The sequence below is a fragment of the Fundulus heteroclitus genome, unplaced genomic scaffold (genome assembly GCF_011125445.2).
Source record: "Fundulus heteroclitus isolate FHET01 unplaced genomic scaffold, MU-UCD_Fhet_4.1 scaffold_54, whole genome shotgun sequence".
Lineage (NCBI taxonomy): Eukaryota > Metazoa > Chordata > Actinopteri > Cyprinodontiformes > Fundulidae > Fundulus > Fundulus heteroclitus.
This window is the reverse complement of record NW_023396967.1, coordinates 2,248,858-2,268,042: the sequence shown is the minus strand read 5'-3', so window position 1 is coordinate 2,268,042 and position 19,185 is coordinate 2,248,858. Positions and strand designations below refer to the sequence as shown.

General features: G+C 39.4%; 1 protein-coding gene across 1 annotated transcript in view; it reads right to left on the bottom strand.

Moving 5' to 3' along the window:
* LOC105926068 (poly(rC)-binding protein 4) overlaps positions 1-19,185 on the bottom strand; it is a 62,896-nt gene that overhangs the window by 30,055 nt on the left and 13,656 nt on the right. The window contains exons 2-5 of the mRNA XM_036132773.1: positions 9,751-9,940; positions 9,566-9,589; positions 5,417-5,449; positions 2,212-2,328 (exon numbers count right to left, since the gene is read on the bottom strand). Coding sequence (XP_035988666.1) covers positions 2,212-2,328; positions 5,417-5,449; positions 9,566-9,589; positions 9,751-9,858 — 282 coding nt within the window. The 5' untranslated portion in view covers positions 9,859-9,940. The remainder of the gene's footprint in view (positions 1-2,211; positions 2,329-5,416; positions 5,450-9,565; positions 9,590-9,750; positions 9,941-19,185) is intronic.

Sequence of the window (19,185 nt, the reverse complement as noted above, 5' to 3'; positions counted from 1 at the left end):
TTAACAATCGGTTTAAAAGAAATCTGATTATTGCCTTTGTTTTTAATTAAAGGTGTCAGACATTCAATAACCCCACTATACAGTGGAAACTGCAAACAGTAGGTAGGCAAGCACATTGCCATGGAAACCCAGGAGTTTCAGGGATGAAACAAGGTGAATGTGAAAGATCTTTAATGAAAACCGCAATGTGCTCCTGCAGCGTTTTTTTTTTTTTTTTTTTTTACTGGGCAATGTTGGCCTTAGCACCTGTTTTCTTGTCAGTATCCACTGTGAGTCCTAACCTGAGAGGCGATTCCACCAAATTAATTAACGTAATGTTGGACTGTGACCAGGGGGGATCGACAGACACTGAAGCTTAGATCAAGTAAATACAATTGCCTAACATTAGCAGGTACAAATCAGTTGCATTTATTTTTTTTTAGCTGAACTGAAAAGAAAAGAATATCCTTAATATAACAGTGCTCCACAAAAGTATGGAAAGTTACTCCAAGGTTATATCACAACCACAAACATGAATGCATTAGAGATGTATTTTATGTGACAAAGAAGCATCTATTTGTGAAATGAAAAAAACAATTCTACACAGACTTAGAAGGAAAAAAATCTAATTAAAATTCAGAAACGTGTGGCGGACATTTATATTCAGTCCACCTCAGTCAAAACTTTCTAGAAAAACTTTTAGCTGCAACACTTTCTGCCGTTTTTTTTAGGACATGCCTTGATCAGCACATCGCACCTAGGATGAAACATGGTTGTAGCAGGATGTAGCAGGGTATGTGGGGATGCTTTTCTTTAGCAGGGACAGGGAAGCTAGTAAGTGTTCAGGGAAGATAAAGGGATCTAAATATAGGACAGTGCTGGAAGAAAGTTGTCAAACGCTGAAAAAAGAGTTGACTCTAACATCTTTACAGTTGAAAGCAGATAAAAACCTTTTTTTTAGCTCAAGGTTAGTCATATTGAATGAAGAGCAAAAAATATACATGTTCAGATCTTACCATAAATTCTAGATTGGCTTTAGAATCGAGAATCAAAAATCCAGAATATTTTATTTGTCACCGCGTGTTTAACGCAGAGAAATTTCTCTTTGGCCACTCCGGTTCACATTACACATAATGGGGCAAAAACTGACAAACAAATAGGCCGTGAACAAGGGTTATTATTTTTTTTTAGATATTCAGAGATGATAATGTGCAGTAGCAGTAACATTAAGATGATTGTAACGTATGATGGGCTAATGACAGTGGGGTGATTTTAAAGCGTTGGACTGCAGTCTTCCATCAGGGGGCTATTGCCCTCACAGCTTTTGGGAATAATCTGTTTCTAAGTTTATTTGTTTTGGCTTTGAGGCTTCTGAAGCGTTTACCTGATGAGAGAGGGCCTAACAGCACATTGCCTGGGTGGGTGGGATCAGTGGAGATGTGTCTGGGCCTTATTTGGACTTGTTCTGCATAAATTGAGTCTAAATTTTGAGGACGGCATCCCACAATCCCCAGTCTGTACTTTGACTGGGCAATTCTAACACATGAATATTATTTGATTTGAACCATGCCATTGTAAAGCTGGTTATATGGTTAGGATCTTTCCCCAGACTCAATTCTTTGAAGCCTCTAACAGCTTTTCTTCTAGGACTCTACTGTGTTTAGCATCAACACCAGCTTAAGAAACAAATCTCCACAGCATGATGCTGCCACCACCATCAGTAACTGCAGGGATGGGATGCTGGTAGAGCAATAAGCAAAAAGACTTGCAGTTGTTATTTGAGTAAATTTGTAACAGCATTCAAAATTCTCACAAAGGTGATGTACATCCTTAAGTCTTAACTACAAAACAATCCTGACATGTAAACACATCAAGTGCTTTGAAAGTTGGTACATTCTTTTCTTTAAATACTTAATATTGGATTGTAATCAATAGCTATAGAACACATTAGAGGGAAATCCTGAGGTAAAGCTTAGGAGGTGATAACTTGTTATAATGTGTTCAAAATGGGTTTTGCATTTTATCCAGACTTCAAACACAAGTTTTAATTATAACGCCATTGTGACTATGTCAACTTCCTAAAATCCTGCTTCAAGCGCTATCTGCTCTAATCTCAATTTGTTTCATCAAACACTCTCTGAAGGTTGAAATTATGTTTGATCTCCTGTTTTTATTGATTTATTTATTCAAATTAGGAGTACATTTTAGAGGTGATGAGTTTGTCGCACCAACCTCCTCCAGTTTGTATGTGATCATGGTGAAAGCTCTGAAAACACTCTCCGTGGAGCCGGTGATGGTGATGATCCTCTCTGGACAGGAGCCCTCTGAAATGTTGACGCGTGCACAGCTCTGTGGAGCAGTCAGCAGAGGTCATCATTACCTTCAAACCAATGAAACAAATCAGGAAACATTTTGACTTTTCTAGGGCGATGGTGGCACAGAGGCTTGGAGTTTGCCCTGTAACCAGTGCATTGCTGGTTCAAACCCCAGCTCCGACTGTCTCAGTTGCCATGTCCTTGGGAAAGACACTTCACCTGCTTTGCTTGCTGGTGGTGGTCAGAGGGCCCGGAGGCACTAATTATATAGCAGCCTTGCTTCTGTCAGTCTGCCCCAGGGCAGCTGTGGCTACAATGTAGCTCACCACCGCCAGCGTGGGTGAATGACTGAATGTGGTGTAAAGCCCTTCAGGGATTGTCGGACTTGATAAAGTGCCATGCAAGTACAGGCCTCCTACCATTTCTTTTCTGTTGAGAGTGAGACTGGTGATTTTATATGTATACTATTACTACTAATAATACTTATGTTAATGATTCTATTTTTTTAAATAAGGTTCTGTAAAGATATCAATAATTGTCGCCTTACCTTTAGTAGAAAGATGTCATATTGCTGTGAGTTTGTAGAAGAGTGAATATGGAATATTGTCGGGTATAAAACAGCTCCATTTTCATATGTGATCTGTTTCTAAGTTTGGTGCTATAGCTTTAGTCAAACAACTAAAACTAATTATGTTGGTGGAGTCTGCTGTTTGCATCCGCCCGACTCATCATCCGGTTGTCAGTCTGTTTGGTACAAACGATTGATACCCCTGGCAGATGTACGTAATATTGAATTAATAATGACTGCACAGGGGCATGATCCATCATTTTGGTCTGTTGTGCACGTCCCCATTTTTGGCGCACTGGAGTTTCTGTAGTGAGATGCCGTTTGTGAGGGCAGGACAAAAAAGGAGGCGTTACTGCAGCGAGGAGGGGCTGCTGAATTAGGACGGAGCAGTTTTGTTTAGTTTAGTATAGTTTAGTTCAGTTTAGTTTAGTTTAGCTTAGTTTAGTTTAGCTTAGTTTATTAATACAGATCCCCATTAGCCATAGCCACGCAGCAGCTATTCTTCCTGCGGTCAAACTAAAATGTACGTAAATAAAAACAGAATACAGTATTTGCAACTCCAAGAATACAATGAAATAAATAGGAAAATATATAAAACACATTAGTACAAACAAAAATAGGTTGGGGCAGTCTGTGAGTGTTTTTGGAAGAGCAGGGAGGCCCACGATAGAAGAGATTAGGAACAATACATGTTTTCACATCAGTTTTCAAAAGTCTTCAATCAAACAGGTGGGGACAGTGGTACATGTGAGGGTGGCCAGTTCGAATCCCGCTCTGTCTCAGTGATTGTGTCCTTGGGCAAGATACTTCAAATGATTTGGTGGACACAGGCTCAGTGGTGCTGACTTATATGGTAGCCCCACTTCTATCAGTCTGCCCCAGGGCAGCTGTGGCTACAAAGTAGTTTACCATGATCAATGTGTGAGTGAATGGGTGAATGACTGTAGTGTGAAGCACTTTGGGGTCGTTGGGATTTGATAAAGCACTATACATGTACAGGCCTTTACTATTTCAAACTTGTTAAACTGGTTAGAGTTGTTTCTTTTTGGAAGAGCTGCTTAAAGGGTTTGAAGCCTTGCTAAATATATTGACAATCTTCCGTAGCAACGATGGAGCCGACTTATATGACCGTCAGCATATGTCTATATAACTTTAGTAACCAGGAGGTCTCTCAAATGAGAAAACACCAACACAATCTCTTGTGAACATGTTGGCAGGTAATGTCTGCTAATTTAGTGGTATCCTGCAAAAGTGAGGAGTTTGTCTGACTAGCTGTTAGGCTTCCACCACTCTGAGGATTCCTTCCTGTTTCTGCACATACCACAGTATGACATTTTTCTGCAACAGGTGAGACAACTTATTGAACTTGTACAGAATCTCATTTTAAAGCATCAGAACTAAGTTTTCTATACTAAAACAAGCCATGCAAGCGTGGATTCTTTCCAGGTTCTCCAGGTTCCTCCCACAGTCCTAAACTATGCATGTTGCGATTCGGTCTCTCTAAATTGCCCTAAGGAGTAAGTGTTTGTGTGGATGTTTTGTACACCCCCCCACCCCCATAAACCATGTATTGGATTCTGTGTGCAGGGCAAATAATTTAACTTTAACTTAAGAGTTTTCTTTTTCATTTCTGTGTCCATGAGAATTCAGTAAAAAAATCTTATGTTGTTCCTTCTTTTTATTGGAGATCAGACTGGAACAGCTTTTCAAACACATTAACAGAAGATGAGACTGAAGGAGACATTTTACTATGTTGGACCCTAATCTCCATTGATTATGACTCCTGGGGCATTTTTATCTCAGGTTTTAAAAGTTTTTTTCATTTTAAGGTCATTTTCCCTGCCATCACTTTAAAGTTTTGGGATGGGGCTGAGAGAATGAGGCTCTTAGAGAGGCAACAAAGGTCAACACTGTCTGAGTGGATTGCTGGAAGGCTACCATGGCTGACTGCTTCATTCTGCAACTCTGCAGAGCTGCATTGTCCAATGGCCTCACCATTCCTCTGTTTATCCTTCTGCCTCATAAAGCACAGCATAAAACCTTTTCAGTAGTGAAGGAATCAAATGTGCCGCCATGAGTGTCAGACTAATTACTTTTTAATACTGAGAGCTAACCAAGCGGTATTAGTTTGGCTGCACTCTTGAGATTCATAAAGAGGGAAATCTGGGGGACAGGCAGAGAAAAAAAAAGGGAGGCTGTTTTAATTGGGAAAAGGAAAGACGAACAGGGATTTGTTGAACGCTGCTTTGGGAGAGTGTAGAGAATTGGTTTAGATTGAGAATGTGTTATTAACCACAAGACATTTCAAGCAATGTATTTGTTAGGAATGCTTTTCAGCTCCCTAAGCTTGAGGATGAAAATGTGAATAAAAGTCACAAAGAAAATAAATGTGTTTTTATCTCCGTGTATCAGTAAAAGCTAGTAATTCAAGGACATGTGCCATCTGTGATCTGACGCGAACCAAACATCAGCCTGCAGAGTTGTAAACACACGCTGGCCAGAGCACGAATGATGAAAAGTTGCACTTTAAAGGTCTAAATCATGGACACTTTACCTCTTCTCGTATTCGCTTCACAGTCTCTCCTTTCTGAAAAAGACAAGATGAAGGGCAGCTTTAAACAAAGACGAATATGATTCAGCGTGAACAAGACAGCATCCTCGACCTCTAAGTAAACCACATGTTTCAAACCTTCAAATTGAGCAGAGAAATAATAACAATAATATATATATATATATATATATATATATATATATATATATATATATATATATATATATATATATATATATATATATATATATATATATATATATATATATGTATGTATGTATGTATATTGTCAAGTGGATCAATCTGCAGTGCATCTTGGTGACTCCTGCATGTTCATATCAGATATACAGTCCTTTGCAAAATTATTCAAACCTCTTGAAGTTTTTCCACAATTCCTTAAATTGCAACTACAAACTTGGATTAAATTACAAGGATTTTATGTGGGAAACCAACACAGAGTAGCACAGATTTTTACTTTTACAGCTTTCACTTCAAACAAACTCCAAAGTTTTGTACGTAAAGACTGAACCTTTTCCTGATGAATCTTTAAAAAGTAGCTTTGGCTTGGTCAGGTTGAATGGAGGACATCTGTAAACATTTGCTTTCAATTCTGAACACAGATTTTCATTTGGATTCCTTTCTGGACACTGAATGAGGCCAATCTAACATGGTTAGGTCCAAACCTTTCCATTGTAGCTCTGGCTGTATGTTTAATGTTGTACTACTTCTGGAAGGGCACATCTTTTGTAGCCTCTAACAGGTTTTCTTCCAGGACTGAATTTAGCTACATCCATCTTCCCATTAACTATAAGAAGCTTCCCTGCCTTTCTCTTTCTTGTCTCTCTCACCACCATGTTTCACCCTAGCAATGGTGTGTTCAGGACAATATTAATTTTGCTATCTAAAATAATAATTTTTGATCAAAGTCCCTTTTTATGTACAACGATTGGACGAAAAGCAAATAAATACCCAATTAGAAGGATGGCAACTACAAAAAAATAACGAATTAAAATGTTTGGTAACAATTAAAAACAAGGTTTGTATGTTGTAGGAAGATAAAATCCAATCAGATCTCATTTTAGTTGTGAGAAACAGCAAGACTATATATTTAGAACCAGCTCTATTCCATTATAGGTATGATGAAACTTAACAGGCACTCCCCTTTGACTGCATATTTTTGTCAATTAAAGTTGTAGGGAACTCAGTCAACTAAAAGAAGACTAAAACTATACAGATAACTTAAAAAAAACACAGAAATGAAGTTACATTTTGCTAAAAATCCATTTATGGAAAAACAAGATGTATAAATACTGTGTCAGTTTTCTACCACTAAAATTTTGCTTGTAGCCAAAATCTTACATTTTGGTAACATATAACTTGAGCATCTATTTCCACGTGTTTACCATGGCACAATGACTTGTAAAAGTGCAAACATTTCTTATCTGGCCTTCTTCTTGACACTCTTCTATAAATGTCACATTAATGAAGTGTACTATTCATCACGTTATCAGACTCTTGCTCCTGAGCTGGGAATCTCTGCAGCTCTCCCAGAGTGACCATGTGCCTTTAACCTTGCCTGCAGGCTGAACTCTCGTAGTATTTGTGCGTTATCAAACACATGGGAATCCATGTTGTCCCACTCCCGCCTCAAGCGTTCGAGAATCGACCCAGAACCAGACGGCCAATCACGTTGCAGTATTATGGATTAAGGAGGGACATACCAGCAGTGATGAAAGTAAGAGCTGCCAGGCCCACAGCCGAACCAACACAAACATGGCAGCGCAGGAGGACGCATGCGTAGCTGCTGCTGTCACACCTGTTTTGTCAGAATCCACTTCTTTAAAAGAACAGCAAGGAGTACCTTGACCAGCGTAACTTGTTCTGGTGTTTAGACGGGCGAGCTCGTCCTGTAACTAGCGGGTTGTCGGTTCAATCCCCCACTTTGACCTTCTCAGTCGTTATGTCCTTATGGGCCCAGTGTCGCCGATGTGGCTACATGCATAGCACACCACTGTCAGGGTGTGAATGTGTGTGTGAATGACTGTAGCATAAAGTGCTTTGGGGTTGTCGGAGTCCTGATTGGCTGAAACCAACCTTTGATAGGCGGGAACTTCACCCAATCAGCTTGGAAAGTTTTGCTGAATGTCTTTCCCTTCGGCAAACGGATTCGATGGGAACAGGCCCAGTTGATAATCTGTAGAACTAAACCGAGAGTGCTACACATTATCGATCTGACTCGCCAGGTTAATGTGCCTTATCTGATTATTGCTCTCCTTGCCACAGACTTTTCAGTTCCGTATCTCTGGAGGTTTGCAGTTGTGCCATATTTTTCCCGTTTCCAATAAAAGACTGAAAACTGCTTAAGGAGATGGTTCTCAAATTCTTATTTTTTAAAAACTGTGAAAGCCATGTATCATTTTGCTTTCACTTAATAGTTGCGTACTACTTAGTATTTGTCTATTCCATAAAATTTTATTACAATAGATTGCAGTTTGTAATTTTAATATTAAACAAAATAGCAAGACACTGTACCTAGACCGTAATTCAAATGAGATTGAAAAGCTACACGGTGTGAGCACCTGCAAGGGAAAACGGTATTTGTGACAAATTTGCGACAAATTTGTCACAAATTTCCTGCACAGGCTTTTTGACTGCTTCCTCTCCTCCATCTCACTTTTTTGGGGGGCTTTCCATCCAAGGTGTTCACGCCCTCATGTTCAATCCAATACTTTTCAAAAACTAAATCAACAAAGGCATCACCGTACAGCTCAACAAGCCTGTCACTTTTTGTGCTCCTGGAAATAAAAAGCAACTTTTACGACGTATTTGTTGGCCCTCTATTGATGGGGTGGGGTGGGGTGGGGGGGTGGGGGGGGGGGGGGGGCGATGAGATGTTCACCACAGAGATGGGAAGGGTGGAGACGTTCGCTATCAGCTCAACTACTTCGCATCAAGTGCTCCTCCCTGACAAGCTGCACTTTACGGACCAGACTCATCTTCCTCTCCCTTTATATCTTAACCTCTCTGTTTTTTCGTCCTTTGTTTTCCCATACTTATAGCTTCCTGCAATTCACATCCATTTCGACATCTTTCTTTCCAATTAACTGCATTCCTTTATTTTTTCCTCTTCCTCCCACTGATGTCTTTTAAGGCTCAAACTCAGGGGGGGAGAAGCTGAAGCAACACACCACTCACACACCTTTCCTGGCAGCCGCTAAAAGTGCCCACACGGGGCCAACGCTAATATGTCTTTGGAGCTCGATTTCAACAAGAGGCTTGTGGTCAATGGACTAATGGTTTTGTTTGATGGATTACTGTGGTGCTTTATGGGAGGGAGGGTTGGGGTGGGGGGGTAGGAACAGAGAGGGTCGGATGGAGGCAATTACATTTTGGATGGGGATATTCAGAGTGAGAGCTGCTCGTTAGAGGGTATTGGTGTTCTTTTGAAAGCGCAACAGAATCAGGATGCAGAGAAATGTTACACACACACTTCAAATTAAATGGAGGGTTCCTATGCAGTCTGGAAATGTATGGAATTTTATTTGACTAGTGAAGCATAGAGTGGTAGAAAAAAATCTTTATTTTCAGACTTTATTTACGTGGCTTGACTCTTTATTCTGTCTTTTTATCTTTCATTTCTCCCTTCTTTATCTTTTTATGCTTATTTGGATTCTTCCATGTGTCCTTCCTTCTTTATGTTATTCCTTACTTGTGGTTTGTCTTGGTATTCCTCTCGCATACTTCCTTTTGTCCTACACCCTTCTTTCACCCTTCCTTTTGTCTTTCTATATGTCCTCCTTCCTTGATTTCCTTGCTCCGCTCCTTCTTTGTGGTCTTCCCTTTCTTATTTCTTTCCTTGCCGGTGCTCTACCTCTTTCTCTTACTTGTTTACAACATCCTTCTTTCCTTCCTTCCTTTTGTTCTTTCTTTTTGTTGTTCTTCCCCCATTCCTTGTATTCTTCCTTTTTCTGCATAAGGTCCTCATTCTCTCCTTGCATTCTTGTGTTCTACCTTGTTTGCTTCCAAACTCCGCCAAGGGCAAAAATATTGTCAACACAGTATCAACCTATTTAAAGTGGTTATAACTCTGTTTCATTTAAGAACACCTTCAGATATGTCATGTTCAAGTAGAAGTAATAGAAAAATTCTCACCTTTCCTATGATGCTGCCTACTTCCTGCACACACACACACACACACACACACACACACACAGAGATACAAATTGTTAAATAAAAACACAAAACGAGCATAAACATAACCCAACATTGGGAGCCGTATTCATCATTTATGAAGCCGTGACAAACTGGCTTTTGTCATACATTTATTCATGACCAACCTTTCCGTGCATGAGCAGTCGTAGCGTGAGGGTCACTCCCAAGCCCCCGTCTCCAAAGTCCTGCTCACAGTTCATGACGATGTGGGAGTGGCACGCAGGGAGACGCATGAACAAGGCTCATTCGCTGGTCACGTGGGCGAGCGAAGGCCACGACTCGTTCTCTGGCTTGCCAATGTCCTTCAGATCTGATCTGAGAGAGAAATGATAACCTTTTCAGATTTCCTTCATGTGCACATGTGCTTCTCATTGCAATTCTGGCTTTTCAAGGATTCAGATACAGTCAGAGTCCTCCACACTTACTGACAGCCAAGACAAACATGAATAAAACCACAATGATCTATTTAGAAAATAAATACTTGAATAAAATTTTATTCAAGTATATTTGTTCAGTGGGGGAAAAAATGAATCTTTCCTTATGCTGGTTTTCCAAGGTTCTATAATAATCACTAAAAAATTAAATGAAATTTAATAACTTTATAATTTATATTATGTAATTTTGATGGTTCAGTTATTCAGTTATATAGTCCTTCACAACAGCCAACGCAACAGCCAAAGTGCTCTATAACAGAATTATAAAAAATAATTCAAAAACAGATAAAACCATGACCTTGGCTCATAGATAGAAAATTTGAAAAGCTAATCGCAACAGAACTGCAGCAAGGAGTTACATCTTCATTCTAAGCTCTTTACTTAAACTTTCTGAGCTGTATGGCATTGCAGCTGTTTCTGGGCTTTTTGAAGGTGGGGGTTGCATGACTTCTCAGCTCCTCAAACTAAGAGGGTAGGTGCTGCACCTGCAAATACTCAAATATGTAACTGTTTTTTTTCTTTACCCCATTTTTTTTTATCATGTTTGAATTTACTATACTTGTTATAACTGGTGATTAACCCCGATAAGCAAAAAAAAAAAAAAAAAACAGAAAAAAAGAAGCCATTAGCAATGAATCTGACTAAAAGGTATTTTAGTACTACAGCGAGTATTATAATGCATCCATCCATTTTCCAACACGCTTATCCCTTGTGGGGTCAAGAGGGGTGCTGGTGCCTATCTCCAGCTGTCAATGGGTGAGAGGCAGGGTTCATCCTGGACAGGTCACCAGTCTATCGCAGGGCAACACAGAGACAAACAGGACAGACAAGCATTCTCAAACAAGCATTCTCGCACACACTCACACCTAAGGAGAATTTAGAGAGGCCAATTAACCTAACAGTCATGTTTTTGGACTGTTGAAGGAAGCCGGAGTACCCGGAGAGAACCCACGCATGCACAGGGAGAACATGCAAACTCCATGCAGAAAGACCCCGGGCAAGGGTAGGACTCGAACCCAGGACCTTCTTGCTGCAAGGCAACAAGTGGCGCTACCCACTGCCCCACTGTGCAGCCTATGCATATTATACTTTATTTTGGTTTAAGTACCCAACCATCATCCCTGTCCCCAAGAAAAAACACCATCACAGGGTTAAAGAACCACAGGCCTGGTGCCCTGAAGTCTGTGGTCATGAAATCCTTTGAGCAACCGGATGCTGGAAGCATCTGGTGCAGCAAAATCCTGTTTATAGGCTTCAACTCGGCGTTCAACACCATCAATCCTGACATCCTGCACCAGAAGCTCACCTGGCTCACAGAGCCGGCATCCACTTGTTGTTGATGAATCACCAGTTTTCTGACTGACCAGCAGCTGAGGGTGAGACTGGGGAGTATCTTCTCATGCTCACGAACCATTAGCACAGGTGCCCCATAGGGGTGTTTTCTCTTGCCACTCAGCCAACCGTGGAGATGACTTGGGGACAGCCCCCCCCCCCCCACCCCCACCCCCACCCCCCGAGGATTAACAATAAGGTGGACGGACGGATGATATTTGGTTAGAAGACATTTTTATTCCTTATTAGAGACTGGAATAGTGCCATAAAAGATGGGTTTAAGTACGGAGGCTTACTGTATGGATTTAATTGGCTTCATACTCATCATTTATTGACCATTATGTTTGCATATTAACACTAATGGCTGCATTGTTCTTATTGGACAACGGATGCATGTTGTGCTTCTAACTTCACTGTGCATCCAAGATTCTTAGAGGACGAATCAAAGCTACATTCAAGCCCATTTACAGAATCAAAAAGCTTTCAGGCTGCACGCTGGAGTATCTCTCTGCGTGGAACTTCTTCATTAATTGAAGTCGATGTAATATTAATGATGATATTCCCAGCAAAGTCGTAATGAAAAGTACTGTGTGTGCAGGATATTGACCAGAGGCAACAGCAGAGTCAGCAGTGTTCCTGTTTGGGGATCCAAACAGTGTGAGGGTAGCGCGGGGCGCCAGTGTCTTTGTAACCTGTTTCTCCTACAGAGAACAAAGTTATTTTTGTCATCAGAAGAAAAAACGCTTTTATTCTTCCTGGCAAGTGTGGGATTAGATTCAAGCAAAGTTAAATCTGATTAAATATAAGGCAGCGGTGAGAATATGTTTAGAGCTTCATTTGGGGGTTGGATTTTTGTCTGTCCAATCTCAGTGAGATAGAGATAAACAGGCAAATAGAAGAAGACACTGTTTTCTGCGAAAACAGACAGTGCAGAAATTATAAATCGGGCATTTTATGAGAAGAATCTGTACTGATACCAGAATGACACGGTGGCAGCAGCAGCTCCGCGCATGTCAGCCATGTGCCACCCAGTGTGGAGATTGATGTGGGAGTCACCTGGCTGCTCACAGTTTCAGCGTGATGTATATAATTAGTTCATGTTCCATCTGATTTATGTTTGTCATTCTAAGCATGGTAACGAGGACAGTAAGTGGAACATGAAGGTAGCTGCCTTCTCAGGCTTTAAGACACCTTTCTGTAAGAAATATTTACATCAGACATGTTCATTTTGGTTTGATGTTTAAGTAACAACCGAGTTAGGTTTAGCCTAGAATTGATTGGGTTACAGGGGGAAACCCAAAAACCTAACATGCCATATAGTGCTACTTGAAATGGGGCCATTTGCACTCCTTGAAATAATTTTCTGTGGCCCCCAACTGCAGTTTTACAAGCCTAGCCATCCAGCAAATGGAGCTGATGTAGATCGACACGTCTTTCAAAATTTCAATGGCAGATTTAGATCTTTTAAAGGGAAAATGCCTGGTACAACATAAAGTGTATTTCTTGTTTAAGCCATGCTGTTTTTTGCCTTCATTTTTATTTTATATGACGTAGGGCCACAAAGACCCAGCAGTATTTTGCTCAGTTACACTCTTAGGCACACAAGTTCATTAAACTTAGTGGCTGGTGCCTATCTTCAGTGGTCTTTTCTACTTAACACTATTTTTTCAGTATTCTTTATAAAATTCAAAGTTATAAAGAATACAAACCCTGAGACTGTTTCGACTTCACAGTCCTACATCTTTCCTTCCTTCCCCCTGACTCTAAATTCAGACAACATCTAGAGTAAATTGAATGTATTATATATATATATCTGCTAATGGATATTTGATGAGCTAGTAGTTTATTATATGAGGAAAATAATTTCAATTTATCTAGTTTAAGGTGTGTCACAGGTTTGCCAAACAGGGCCGAAAGCTACAGCTTTCTTCCATGCAGCTTCATATGAGAACATGTTTTTCTCATTGCTATTCACACAACTTAACAGTTTAAATCTTTAATTGGTAATTTTTGGAGTTTATTAGTTTAGAACCACTGCTATGGTCTTTACCGTCTACACGAATACTTGAAACAGACAACCAACAAACTATTTAAACATGTTAAAAAATTTAAAGCCTGGATTTTTTTTTTAAATCATCTTTAAAACATGCCTTCCTTGCTTACACAGATTTAGTGTCTGTTGATTTTTCATAACCTATTTATAGCAATTCATGTTGACTCAACAAAATGAAGCAAGCGCAGACAAAAAAAAACACAAGCAACTTTCCTTAAACCTATTTAAACACAGTGAAAAGGAATGATGTGTGCGTTCAGCTTTTAATGTAAATGTATTAGCGCATTAAATGCTACCCTTTTTTAAAGTGTATTTATTCCATAGGAGGGAGAAAAAAAACACTTTAAAAATACATTTAAGAAAAAAATACAGCATTACTTGTGACACATTAAGACATACCTCTAGTTTCACAACACACATGTAACAGATTTTTTTTATATATATTTACAATAGCCTTTTAGAGTGTAGAGTAACATAAAATCAGTAATCACTGACTTCCCACTTCCCAGGGAATAAATAAACACGGTCCTATTTTCCTTATTCAGTCTTTAACAATTTTAATTTAGTGAAAAGGTGTTGCTTCTGCATGATGTCTGTGTCCATATTAGTTTATTTAGTAAATTTAAGATCATGAGAGTGGAGCCTAAGTGTGATGAGGCTAACCAAAATAAATTTAAAATACCTTTTCCTGTACAGGTTGGTAATTTGTCAAAGAGACACAAAGAACAGACAACCATGAACACACCTAAAAGCAACAAGCGGACAGTTGCCCTAACATGGATGTTTTGGGGCTGTGAAAAGGAAGCCAGAGAACCAGAAAGAGAAACCGCTAATCTACAGAGACCACATGCAAACACCACAGAGAAGGGCTCAAGACCTTCCTTCTGTTGTTTATCGGTGCTAACAACTGCACTAACATGCAGCCTAAAAGATCATTGCAGCTTGAAACATAAGATAAATAAATACAATGTTACGATTCTTAGGTTATGTTTTATTTGTGTCATTATCATGTTCTTGTTCATTTATGTCTTTCTGTTCTTGCCCATATTGAGTGATCATCATTATTTGTTAGATGTTGCTTTAGTGGTTCATTCTTTTGTGCGTAGGTTTCAAGTTTATTCCTCTGTGTTCTGCTCCACTCATCTTAATTAGTGTCCTCTCCTCAGATTATCTGCCTCTACTGTAACTAAGTTGCTCTGATTAGCTCATCTAGTTTCTTTGTCGTTTTTCTTCCCCACTTCAGTATTGAAACCTTTGAGATCTGTTTGTTCACTGCTGGATTCCTTCTGTTACCTCATGACTTGTACTCTGGTCCTCCATTACTCTGCCTGTTGTTCTGTCAATGTTCCAAGTCCTCCTTGTGCCACACACAACCTGTAAGATTTGTCTGTTGTTGATTAAATCCTTCTACTCGATGTGCAGCTTTTAAACTCCTGTTTGCACTACAACCCTGCAAACAACCAGCCGAACCTGACACTTAATGATTTCATTAGGTGTTAAGCATTACTCCTATGAAATGGCAGTAAGACAGGGTGGCCTTTAATTACTCTGTTTTAAAAAAATAATAATATCATTCTTAGCTGTGCTGATGCAGAGGGAATAATATTTGGCCAGGTGTGTATTTTGGGGTTAACTTTAATTTCCTTTCATATATTTTTTAAACTAAGTAGAAAAACCTGTGCTCATTCAGTGCTTATTTTTGATGTTGACACACATCTCCAAAAATTTTAATACATTGCCATTGCAAATTGATTTCTATTTTTTTCATTACCAAATGTTGAAATACATACACTATAATGCTGAAAGCGTTGAGTCACCCATCAAAAATTGTACATTTCAGATATTCCAATCACTTCCGGAAACATTTGAGAAAGAATGGGTCAATCGGTAGCTCAGTGAATTCCAGCGTAGTTACGTTAAAAGGAGGCCACTTGTGCCATAAATCAAATCATAAAATTCCCTTCCACATATTCATAGTCAACTGTTAGTGGTATTTAAAAAAGAAGAAGGAATATGGAATAACAGCAAGAAACTCTTGAAGACCCAGACCTAGTCCCTACCCCGTATTTCCCTACTCCTCTACAGCATTGTCTCTTTCTGCATTTCCCTCTGTGCCTGAACTCTATTTCTAAACCATCACCCTGTCTCCTCTGACAGAACCTGATTAGAGGTCGCTAACTGTTAGCTTTGATATTAACTGCTTTGGTATATCTCCATTTGTAAGTCACTTTGGATAAAAGCCTCTACCAAATTAATAAAACATAAACAGCAATTCAGCAATTGAGCACATACAATCATGCATCAGCGGATGCTGTAGAGCATAGTGGACAAAGGCTGCCAACCATATTGCAAAGTCAGTAGCTATAGACTTCCAAACTGCATTTTGTCTTAAATTGAGCTCAAAAACAATATTTGGAAGTCCTTTCCATGGTTTAATAGCCGTATCTGAAACATATGTTTTTTGTAACACAAATATCATGGCTTATTACATGCAGACATTACTTTGGAATTAAATAAGCTTTATTAAATAAATGTATTTCCAAAGTATATGAGATTCTAGTTATGACAACTTTATTAACTGTCTGAAAACACAAGAAACAATTTTCAGTATTTTTAAGATTACACCTAATTTGTGAAATCTTTACTGTATTTGTGAAAAAAATTATGAAAATGATTCACAGTTTCACTCAAAACATTGTTAAAATCTTTCTATTGATGCTTGGGTTCATCTCAGGAGCTGGGCGTATCGTCGCACATTCTTGTTTATAGTCCTTAAACAATAAGTTAGAGACATGAAAACTTTCCATGTAAGCCCAGAAGAGCTGCATGTCTGTTCAGAACTACGTCTCCGTCATGATGAAAACAGTTTCTATGCATTTGACTGCCTAATTGAACAATGGCCTAATACAATGCAGTATCACATAATTAGATAAAAGGAGTCCACGGCTGACGGTGGAATCCGTCATTTACATGGATCATGTGAACCACAAATAATTGTTTTCTCTCAGAATCATTGAGTTGCTTGTTTGTCTGCCAAACGCATTCCAACCAGCCTACAGTTTTACTGTACTGCAGCCTACTGCTGCAGTCCTGCTGCTTGATGAATGTGAGCCTTTTTTTTTTTTTTATAAAGCTCCAAGCCATCTATTGAGCTATGTGAAAACATCACATTTAATAAATAGCTGTTATTTTAGATATGAGCTTCAGTTCCCCAGAGACGCGTGTGCGGGCAGGTTTATTGTTTTCACTTAGTGCAGCAAGGCCACCACTACGTGGCTGATTTATTTATTTTATGTACAAGCATTCTCTCTTAAGATGTCACCGCGCCTGACACTTCCTGTGAGCTTTATATTCCCGCCACGCTGGTGAAATAAAGCGTCGTGTCAGCCCGTCACAATGCGGCTCTAAAGAACATTTCTGTGGTGTCATTTTGCCGGGGTGAATTTCGGGGAATAAACCTTGCTCCGCTTCATGAAAGGGCTGCTCTTTGGATTGTCTTACTCAAGTATGACTTTGAGGCATATCTTCTTTCGGTTTCCCAGAAATATCCGACAAAATCCGACTGTCTCACTCAAGATAAGAGTTTTTTTTTTTTTTTTTTAAACTCGCTGTTAGCTACATTAGCAAGCGATCACGGCTTTAAGCTTGATTGATGCCTCCTGAACACGTGTTATCACCGAGCACATTTGCGCAGCCTGTGGGCTAACTCAATTACATTTAGGCACGGGAAGTCATGGCTAAAATCTTAGCACTTTATTGTATTAGGAGTTAATGGTTGGAGGGATCATTATGTGCATCTCCGTGGGTTGATAACAAGGCATGTGCTTTGTGTCTCTGTGAGGGCGGTGAGCCTCTGAACTCCTCATTTCCAGAATCCCAAGCAGCAGCGTTCCAGGACGAACAGAGCCCCTCTGTTCTAAATTAGACCTGGTAACTCAGAACAGAAAATTAGCAAAGTGCAGACCCCGGCACAGGCTGGCAAAATGCAGACAGACCAGGAGAAGTGAGGCAGAGAGCTTATCCTCAATCCTGCTCCTTATTCACCGACTTTATAACCCTTTTGTTGCTCCGACTGACTGAACGCATTACGTATGAGCTCCAGTTGTGAGTCACCGTTTGTAGTCATCCGCTGCACTCTGAATTAATCATGACTGCGAACGTAAATGACAGGCACAAACACAAATGGCCAAAAGTGGAAATCATTCATTCGGTTGCTGACTAAGTAAGTTAACCTCAAAGCCGCGGCAAAGTTAGCCATCGACACAACAACAGCGCAATATCTCCAGCCCTGAAATGGTGAAGGTTGGAGAAACTTCATGTTCTACGCAGGACACATGAGGAGCCAATCAGGACTCGGCTTCTCGGCTAAAATGGGTGAGCTCTGAGGAAGTGATGATATGAGAACATAGTTTTGATCCCAACAGCTGGAAGCAACTGTGGCTGCTACTGCAGTGAACGGTTTTGTGGGTTGAAAATTAGACGTTTAGCAGTAAATGTATTAATTTACACTAGCATTTATTTTGAGGACTTTCAATGACTTTTAAAGGCATAAATGGTCTTAGGCCCATGCGTTCATCAAATTGGGCTTAATAGTGTGAGCCTTAGATCCCCCAGGTCTTCTGCAAAAGTTATTTTGATAATACCCAAAATAAGAACGAAAACCCGCAGTGAGCAATCATTTTCTTACTACAGTACTTGCCTGTGGAAAAGCCTTCCTGAGGACCCGAGAGCAGAACAAACCATTCATGTTTTTCAGTAAACGTATGATTTATCTTTTTGGTTTGGCTTTTAGTTAAGAGTCTTTACTAATTTAACTTTATCTCAATTAAATTACGCAATTGCAACCAGGTATTTACATATAACACACTTTTTTTTGTATCTTTACTGTTTATGATACTGCGCACAAATATTTTGGGTTTGTGATGTTAACTGTTTGTTCTCTTGTTTACTGCATTTCCACTGGTTATGTTTTGGAGAATACTACACCTACATGTGCTTTCATGGGCTTGCGTCCAGTCTGTACAGCCATGTGTGACAAGTATAACTCAGCCTTAAATAGGTCTTGTTGCGTGGCACGATAGCTAGAAAAAGGGTCTTTTTTGGGGGAAAAGCCAAGCCCAAATAAGCCCAAAAAAGGTGGTAATGACGAAAAAGGTATGGTAATGACAAAAAAGTCTAAATGTACAATTTAAAGAAACACAAACAAGAATTAGAAATTATAATCTTTACTGCTGGAGCAGGAGTTTGTATAAATTTTTTTTTTGGGGGAGCATTTTTGACTATTTTAGCAACTTTAATTTTCAGTAATGCTAGAATAAACTGATTTAAATCAGTTAAAGGTCAAATCTAAAACATTTCTTGATAATTACACCACAATTTCAGATTTTTTCATAAACTAGAAATGGAACATTTTATTATCCAACAAGGATAATAATTAAAAAAAATCACGATCAGGAACAAAACAAACAGAATCTGAAAAAAGCTTTTGAGCGATGTGAGCAGAATTACTACTTTATGTTTTGTGTGATCCTATCAGCACCAGGAGGGATGAAATGAAACCCAGTTTGTTTTTCAAAGTGCATCCCTCCATTTGTTGTTTTGATGATGATGATGATGATGATGTTCTCATGCAAATCGTCAATTATCTGGAACATCTGGAACACCTGTGAATATCTGTTTTTCTTTCTTCTCAGTTTGCAGATACACCTTAAGGCAAACCATTTGTTTTAAATGAACTCAAA